At 39.5% G+C, this 9,545-nt stretch overlaps 1 protein-coding gene across 1 annotated transcript; it reads right to left on the minus strand.

Annotated features, from left to right (window-relative positions):
- Positions 1-8,843, minus strand: PTGR2 (prostaglandin reductase 2). The gene is made up of 9 exons (XM_053475329.1): positions 8,771-8,843; positions 8,126-8,244; positions 5,749-5,940; positions 5,244-5,414; positions 4,739-4,948; positions 4,004-4,125; positions 2,186-2,273; positions 1,465-1,504; positions 1-104 (listed from the first exon to the last, which is right to left on the minus strand). The coding sequence occupies exons 1-9, from the start codon at positions 8,805-8,807 to the stop codon at positions 40-42; spliced, it is 1,044 nt and encodes a 347-aa protein (XP_053331304.1). The 5' UTR covers positions 8,808-8,843; the 3' UTR covers positions 1-39.
- Between the last annotated feature and the right edge of the window lie 702 nt (positions 8,844-9,545).

The following is a 9,545-nucleotide window of genomic DNA, read 5'->3' on the forward strand; positions in this document are numbered from 1 at the left end:
GCCAATTAAGCAGTCTGCTTTTATTTGTATTATAAAGTTTCATTCTGAAACTTGCACAATCTGCTTTCCAATGTTACCCCCGGTCATCATTGACAGGAAAGCACCTAAAAAGATAAAGATTACACATTATTTTCTTCACCATGTATGCTAGACCCTGCAACAAAAGAATGGGCTGTAAGTAGAAATATATGTACAATACAGTATTCTAAACCTATAAACTTAAACTAACGGGACACCTATTACAGAAGAGGAATGTGGTCAAATTCAACGCGCAAAAATATTCTAAAGTGGTATTGTCATTTTAAACACACAACCTGCATTAATGTACGTCCACAGGTTATGTGTCAAATAATATGTACCACTATTTGTATGGCAAATAGGAGAAGCTAATGGTAGCCCTTCAAGAAAAGACAATAGGGAACTGTCATATAGGTGAACTGAATCCAATATTGAAAACCATCCAAATCTGTATTTTTATAAAACCATTGCACAGCTAGTGCTTTTCATGCACGTTTACTTCTGTGTTACATTATATACACCCATCCCATTATACCGCGACGCACAATTTAAAGAGACCACACAGCTATTATATACATTAAAGTCTATATGATGCCTGGAGTGTCCTTTTAACCCAGTCTTCCCATATCAAGGGACATCTGAAACTAGTTCTTAGACAAATACAAATTTATATAGAGAAAAAAAATATTAGACTTGTGCATTCGCATTCGGGCGAACATCAAAACTAACACAAAGAAACGAACATGGCGGCGGCAAAACGTACACAGATGCACAACGCGAAGAATCTTTATGTTTGTCTTCGGAAGTATCTCCTAACTAATCTCCCTGGTCAATTCCCCTTCTAGCAGCATTGCAGGGGTTAACAGGATAGGGAATCCGTAGGATTGCGCAAGGAGTTAAAGGTCCGTGCGAGCGATCTGTTGATCGCCTGTAGGGGCCTCCTCTGGCATCAACCAATTGGTTGCGGTTAACCATGCAGACTGGTAGCCAGGCCTTCTTGTCAAACATCAGTGCCTAAACTCACAAATGCTGTTTTGGCTAAATGGCACAAATTCCCACAGACACACTCCAAAATCTGATGGAACACCTTCCTAGAAAATTGGAGGCTGTTGTAGCTACAAAAGGAGGGACTCCATATTAATGCCCATGGTTTTGGAATGGGATGCCCACCATGCTCATATAGGTGATGGCCAGGTGTTCAAATACCTTTGGTCATACAGTATATAAAGAGTAGCCCTGTTTCTGCTGCTGAACTATATCTCCCATGATCTTCAGGAATATTCTCAGCTAGCTCTTATGGAGTTTGTTTAATTTAATGTAGGTTTTTCTCAAAGACTTCCACTGGCAAACCAAACAATGTTTTACTTGTAAAGCACGCACAATTATTCGATTTTACTGACTTAAAATTGAATTTTAGCCCAAATTGAAGGTTTATAGTCACATTACCTGCTGTTTCTTCTAAGCCATGTGCAAAAGTCTCTTTCACCTATCAAACACATGAAAATGCATTTAAAACATTACTTTTACTTAATAAACACTCTATTTCATGTTTACCTAACAAAATTAAACACAGTTATGCATTTGTCTGTTCATAGTTTTTCCAGAAAACAGCTTGGCAGGCTACAGATTGTGAAATCACAACTTGCAACTTTCTTTAAAAAAAATAAAATACAGAACAGATTCAGTGTTACATAATGTCATGTGGAGAAATACTGTGTACAAAATGAGACGTTGATGTACAAAAAGCATGACTAATTGTTTAGTGGTTACAATGTCCTTATTTTGGAAAACTAGCAACTTTCTTCAGCAAAAACAACCGAGCTGGTCCTGCACAATGCATAATTCAATGTTTGAGGAGAGTTTACGTTAAATCAGTTTCCTCCAAACATTATACCGAGCCACAAAGTGTAGCAACTCCACTGAAAAAGTTATTGCCTTCTGAGTATGGTGCCTCAAGCCTTCATTTGAGTCAAATAAAAGAAAAAAATCCCAAACAGGCTTAAGATGTATGGTTGCTGTTAAGAACAGTGAGAAAGACGTAAACACAAAAACAAAACAAAAAAAAAAGCGAAAATAAAAATCTTTTATTTCTAATTCCAAGTTTAAAAATGGTAAATTCCGATGTCTCCACATTATGAAGGCATGAGTAAATTCGACAGACTCTTACCTTCAGTTCCCCAGTCTTAACCCACTGACTAAGCTCCATAATACCAGATTCAAATTGGTCTGTATACCTTAGAACCAGAAACCGTTCCCTAAAGGGAAAGAAAACAGCATTTATGGTGGTGGATTTTTTTTAAACACTGTATAAAGCTTGGCTTGCAGAGTGTTCCTGCACCCTCCAACAGACTTCAAGGGGAATACATGGTTTTGCTATTACCGTAGTATTAGGACTATCATTTAATAAAAGGCTACAGTACTGCGCCAGTTTCTATGTCATAATGTAAGGTTAGCTGTTTGCATCATATAATAACAACAGTTAGCCAAATGTTGTAGATAGAAATGCAAAGTCCTAACATAATTTCACTTATAAATGACAATGGTTTTAAAACCTTTGCTCTAAAGCAACCAGAGCAGGGATGGCAACTACAGGTATCTTCTGACTACCAAAAATTGCGTCCTCTAGGTCTGATGATAAGCAGAGATTGAGTTAACATAAACACAATATTTTTTTCTGTATTCTGTACTGCATTTTATTTAAGGGTGGCTGCCACAACAGTGTGCCTGACTAGTATGTCTGAAATTCCACATAGCTCTTTTTAGGAAGCCGTGGCACTGAAAACATTTGCAAATGTAGCCCATCGGTTATCACCTGTGCACGTTTTGCAATATCTGGACTATCTGCAGTATTTGAATCAATAGCCATAATATTTACAATTACCTATGCAAACTGTAGCCTTTTGGACAGAAAAGAACATCACGACCCCAAAGGTGCAGGAAAACTGCCAGAATCATCCAATGTGATAGATCAGCCACTACAGTCCTGATGGTATTCAGTGCTGTATCTTGGCCTAAACCGAATAAGCCTAGGGCAGCATCATTAGAGGCTCGAGGAATTGAGCCCATTTGCTCAATAATTTTATTCTATTGCATGTCTGGAGAAGGCCTGGAGGGAGTAAGGCACAGTCAGAGCAACTCCAAAGTTTCCAGCTAGGTAAGCTGGCAGGCTGTTTGGGGGCAAAGATGGCACTTACATATTATAGACACCTATACACAGATCTATGCACAAGATGGGGTTTTGACTCAGCCCCTATGGACTGATCATGTTCTGTGACTACGGCCGGTATTTTTTTTGGAAGAAAATGTGGCAACCCTAATGGCTAACTTTGAAACTCCAGCTACTGTGGACTACAGTTCCGATTGTACTCAGTCCACAGAAACTGGGGTGCCATAACTGGTATTATTTAATTTCAATGATGCAATGTCTGTTTATTTTTACTGAAGCTGCGAGTGCAAAAAAGGGATTTGTTTTTGTGGTGCTGCAGAATGGGATTTGGGGCACACTGGTGGCACAGTGAAAATGGATTAAAAGACACAAAAAGATAGAGAAGAGCAGGTAAAACATATTTTTGATGGCAGCAGGTAAGATGATGTGGGTCATGACAGAGAGCCTTTGCCTTGGTGTGGCCTTACTGCTCACATAACGGACTGACGACGTACTAATTCAACCAATTTGAGGAGCTGTGATTCCTTCTAGTATAGCTGACATGGATGTCTGATCCTGGTTAAAATGGTTGAATTTATTATCTTAAAATAGATAATATTTTTGAAACAGTGAGGAAAGGGTGGAGCCTAAACAGGAAGTAGTGGCACCAAACAAGGAAGGGGTTGATCATAAACAGGAAGAGGTGCTCCCTTCTGCAGGAAGAGGTGGGGCAGATGAAAATTAGGTGGGGTGCATGAGTTTAGTCAGACCTAGGGCAGCAGAAAATTTATATCCACCACTGATGGTATTACACAAATAGAAAGTTTAGACTCCACCAGCCTTTTGATGTTGCGCTCCTTCAGGACAGCCTCAGTCTGGGGATTCAGAGGAGGTGGATATGGAAGATCCTTATTGTATTGTGATATTTGGCCACACAGAATGATATGGCCATCCTGGTTCATCTGCTTGGGAAAAATATTAAGTAAACATGTGTCAGTTATAAAACATTTGCTTTAATGAGGCATCCATCCATCAGTAATGATTGTCTAGCATTTACAGGGTTATTCTACTACTCCCTGGTTGTTTCAGAGAAAACTGGATTCATGTGCACCTGACACGTCCATTTGTACGCCGGTAAATAAAGACTGGCCGATCCGGTTAAAGTTTAAAGCTGTGACAGGTCCTTAAATAGGCTCAATTACACCTCACAAGGAAGAGAGATCAAATGTATTACTGACCATCTGAGGTCCTATCTGTAGCAATTAGCCAGGGCAGGATCAAACTCTTGAATTATAAGTTGAACAATTCCCGAATGAGCTCCAAGACGCTGTCGGGGTCTGTAAAGGCAAGAGCTCCTTGATCATCTCTAGAGCTCTATATTGGCCTTTGAACCCGTAGGTCGGATGGCCTGACTAATTTGTTCATCCTGACACAAATTAGAGCTTACTAAAAATCACTGGACAAAGTTAATCTAGAAACAGGTTCAAACTGCAAAAAAATTACTCTGAAAAAGGACCAGAAGCAAGAGTGCTTGTTTTAATGTGGGTGCCCTACACGTATAGTAATAAATGTTACCTGACTGATAACTGCATCACTGATAGCTCCCCCTACATTATCAAAATATACATCCACTCCATTCGAACAGCACTCCTTCAGCTTATTTGCCAGGTTATTATCCTTGTAGTTCAATGCACAGTCAAACCCCAGGTCTGAGGTCAGAACAGAGCACTTCTGATCTGTACCACAAATTCCCACAATGTGAGAGCAGCCTAGGAGACGCCCAATCTAGAACATGGAGGAAAAACAGATTGTGTATTGAGTGAGAGAGCCTTATAACTATGTATAATGAAAAAAACCATTGCTTTATAAACTCATTGTACTCTGGAAAACATCTTACAAAAACATTGTCACCACAATGTGTTCCAAGTTACAAAACGTGTTTCTGTTAGTATTGTTTCTGCACATTACAAGCAGGCATAATAAGTTCAGTATCCAATTGAGCAGGAATTGAACTGCACTATACTGCTCTTCATGGTCACCTATCATGTTGATAGATGAAAGACTTAAAATAAGAGAATACCTGTCCAGCCAATGATCCACAAGCTCCAGCTGCGCCACTGACAACCATAGTTTGATTGGCTCCTGGAATCACATGACCTTTCTCCTTCACACCAATTAGGGCAGTCAAGCCAGTTAATCCTACGGCACCCAAAAAATGAGACAGGTGCCCATCCACAAGAGAAGGATCTAGCTGGTAGGGGGCAAATGTTGAAAAATGTAAGTTCGTTACAAGCTAACATAATTTAGTAAAAAGTATATAATATCCACCCATAACACAGCAGCAACTTGGCAAATGACCACTACTTCTCTTTTTTTGAGCTGTACTTGAGTTAAAGAATATTAATATTCCTTAAAGCTATTGTAAATATCATATCGTTCCTTTAATCACACTCAATTTTCTCTTTAAGATAATTGGTAACATATTAGATGACAATGAGGAAGTCAAACCAATTAATGTTACACAGCAGAACAGAATTCATTTCTGCTGGTTGCTCGTATTTCGTCTCTATGTATACATATATTACTTTTTGCAAAGATTTGCCATCCAGGATACACCGTGTCTGCCAAGGCCAGTTGAAGCTGGTAACAATATCTCCCACAGAGAACTGACTGGTTCCACTTTCTTCTATAACTCCAATCCCACCACTGTCAAGGACCTTATCAATCATCCATGACTTAATGTATTCTGCATTTGTATCTTCATTCATGCGGCAGCGCTGGAACACAAGCAAAAAAAATTTGAGCAATTTAAGAGCATGAAAAGAATGTTTATTTCTGACAACTAGTAAAATGTAAATTGGATCTTAATTAAAAGGGAACCGTCACATGTGATCATCATTTGACTTCGTTTTTATTTCATCAGTACACTTTATGGACAAAGGTACTGGGGATACCTGACCATTGCACCAACAGTGACTTTTATGACATTTCAGCATAGCATTGTCCAAAATGTCTTGGTATGTTTGTGGAAGGCCTTTTTCTATTCCAGTATGACTGTGCCCCAGTGCACAAAGCAAGGCCCATAAAGATATGGTTGGATGAGTTTGGTGTAAAAGAACTTGACAGAGCCCTGGCCTCAACCCCATCGAACAACTTTGTGATTATGAGCCATGAATTCTCGTCCAACATCAGTGCCTGACCTCAAATATTAAGAATGGGCAAAACTTTCAACAGACAAAATCTTGTGGAAAGTCATCTCAGAAGAGTGGAAGCTATTTTAGCTGCATAGGGGGAGCAACTACCAGGTGAGGCCCAGCAGACACCCAAAACACACAGTAGGACAGGCTCTGCCACACTGATACCCACATCCGGACGGGCTAATCTAAAACAATAATATTTTTTTTTTACAAAGTATTTTCCACATTGCTTTGTCATTGACCCCCCTTTTGTGCTTTTTCCCCTTGTGTATCACCCCCAGCCAGCACTATGCGTATTTATGCCCCCAGTCTGCCCCTAAGCTTTAGTATTGTTTTATATAATGGCCCCAGCTGCCACCCCTAGGGAATTGATGCCACCAGCCCAGTTAAAATGTTGCCCTGCAGTATGGGGATGTATATCTGACTAGTTGGTTCTTTTCCAAGAGTCTATACATCCCCCATATTGCAGGGCAGCAAGTTATCTGGGCTGGTCGGCAATATGTAAAAGTTGTCCTGGAAAACATGGCCGATGTGGTCACCCTAATGGCCCAACACCCTTGTGTATTGCCCCCAGCTAGCCCCACAAACTATATTTATCCCACCACCCTTTAGTATTGATTTATGTGATGCTCCAAGCAAGCACCCTCTTGTGAATTAATGCCCCCTTTAGTATCACGTTAGCCCTGGCACCCTGACTGCATCAACAGGACCTGCCCAACAACCAGTTAGGAAGCATAGGACTTGCCACCTTTGCCCCCGAACAGCCTCCATGTGGCATCCTAGCCTCAAACAGCCTCCCTGTGCCATGCCCCCCCACTTACACATCCATGCTATTACACACATTCATTCATTTACTCATTCACAAACATTTGTTCACTCAATCACGCATACCCGTTCATACACCCTCCCCACCACCTTACCTGAACTGCAGATCTCTCTCTGCCACTCACAGACTTCCGCAGGGGTCGCTGTTTCCCTCTGCTTTGCTCGCACTCTGTGCAAACAACTACTCTTGTCCTGCCCAGGGGAAGTAGGAACAGAGGTGACGTAAATTCACATAACTCCGCTGGGTTCCTCCTTCCCCGGGGCAGTACAAGAGCAATGAACAGGTAAGAAGCAGGGCCCCTGCAGAAGTTATAGCGGGCCACCTAGAGTGGCAGGCCCAGCCACAATTGCGACCCCTGCTTAACTGCCATAGACAGTAAATATGAATATACAAATGTAAACATAAATTTACACTTGGATGTATAACCCGCTGCTCCCACCGTTCAACCTGTCTGAAGTACCATTTCTCTGTCCCATTAACCTTCTAATACCCTTTACAGTAAACACCATGCCAAGCCTGCTACAAGTAGAAAATACTAATATCAACAAATGGTTATTCTAACTGACCACAAACACGTGTTGGGTTCATTTGCTTCATAACATAAGCACGCGTGTACATCATTACACATACATATTTTATATATATGGGAAGGGTATGGAAAATCAGCCATTGAACAATTGGCAGGCTTATACTAATCTTTATAATAGTTGTTGATTAGAGTATTCATGGTTAAACTCATTCCCTCACAGCAATGTATATATTACACACACAGATAAAGTTATTTCTTCCATGGAGAAGTTATTTTTTCTTTAGTGGATTGGATGACTATATGGTTGTTTACTGTGTTTTTCATAAGAACACCATGACTTCAAGAAGTGGTTGCAAAGCATTGCAAACTGAAACCTCTTAAACTATAAGAGACAGACGTTCCACACTCACCAGGTAAGGATCCACTGATAAGTACAAGGTTCGAGCGAGGACCTGTCCATCCAGTAGCTCTTCTTGAAGCACAGCTTCCTCAAGACGGAAATTTTCTGCCACTGGCTCTCCATCACTTCCTGGATAAGAGGGTTACAATATGTTATTTAGAGACATATCTGCAATGGTGACCCTACAAAATGAGAGTACAAGATTAGAGTGCATGCAAAGCATCGAATATGGGAATTTGTGCATGGGAACTTCATGGTCAAAATTATATCTCATTATGTGTTTTACATGTCTAATAATGACACTACTGATTTTGTTTTGTCTCCCCAAATATACAGAATTTATTGACCCTTGTTACTTTTAAGACAGTAGTTTAGCAGATGTGCATAAACCTTAACTAATGGAAGGATCTGCATCTACCTCTACGTTGACAAACACCGTCTCTAAGGAAATGCTATAAACAGAAAAAAGCAGTTTCCTTATAGCCTTTAGTCATCATTCTAATAATTTAAAGGGTATTTGTTTCTGCAACGAAAAGTATTAAAAACATTCTGGACATTGTGACACCGCACAATCCTAGCAAAGTCTCTTTAGTCAATGTCAAAGTTAGCAAAGGATCTGGTTGATTCTAATATGGATGACCAACCTATGGTTTACCTGGCCTTGACGCCAATACAAATCTCTTAACTTTCATCCTCAGAACAGAATACGTTTATATCTTCCACATACCCTATGGGGAGACATGTATTAGAGATACCTTCAGGATGAAGTACATAGTAGTAAAATATATATATATATATATATATATATATATGACTAGCAAAAAAATATACATGGTAGAGGCTATATACACAGATATACTTACAGTAATGTCTATGCTAAATACAAAGTATGGGTTTACATATGAAAATATATGTTTAAAGGTAGTCTTATTATCAAAAAACAACCTCTTTAAATGCTTCAGCTATAACTGAACTCCCTTAAACCACCAAAATGACAATAAAATATAAATTTTATTAGAACATCTCCTCAAACAGCATCAGACCTCAGTTAATCATCTGCAAAAAATAAGTAGTTAAAATATAAACATTTGGTGTATATGCATGTGGTAAGCTGCTTTCCAACATCAGCTAAACTATTCCAATTATAAGAACATCAAAACACAGCACTACTACAGAGATAACGCAAAGTTTTATTCAACAGGAGAGGGAAGTATGAAAAAATGTTAAGTTGAAACTGCAACTCTCCTGCCAACTTCTACTTTAGTAAATAAACCCATTTATGCAAGCTGTGAATAAAACCATTGATTTTTAATGTGAAATATAATCATACATATGTCTAACCACTCCACCATTAAATCCAGACCCTAGAATTCATACTACTGCAGGTGTAATCCACATATATTGTAGAGATGCCTAGAGATGGCAGCCTA

The sequence above is a fragment of the Spea bombifrons genome, chromosome 9 (genome assembly GCF_027358695.1).
Source record: "Spea bombifrons isolate aSpeBom1 chromosome 9, aSpeBom1.2.pri, whole genome shotgun sequence".
NCBI classification, from domain to species: domain Eukaryota; kingdom Metazoa; phylum Chordata; class Amphibia; order Anura; family Pelobatidae; genus Spea; species Spea bombifrons.

Coding starts and splice junctions, on each gene's coding strand:
- PTGR2 (XM_053475329.1), bottom strand. CDS start 8,807: ATGAAAGTTAAGAGATTTGTATTGGCGTCAAGGCCAG. Junction 5,941..8,125: donor TATCAGTGGATCCTTACCTG/GTGAGTGTGGAA, acceptor CTTGTGTTCCAG/CGCTGCCGCATGAATGAAGA. Junction 4,949..5,243: donor GTGGATCATTGGCTGGACAG/GTATTCTCTTAT, acceptor TCCATGTTCTAG/ATTGGGCGTCTCCTAGGCTG.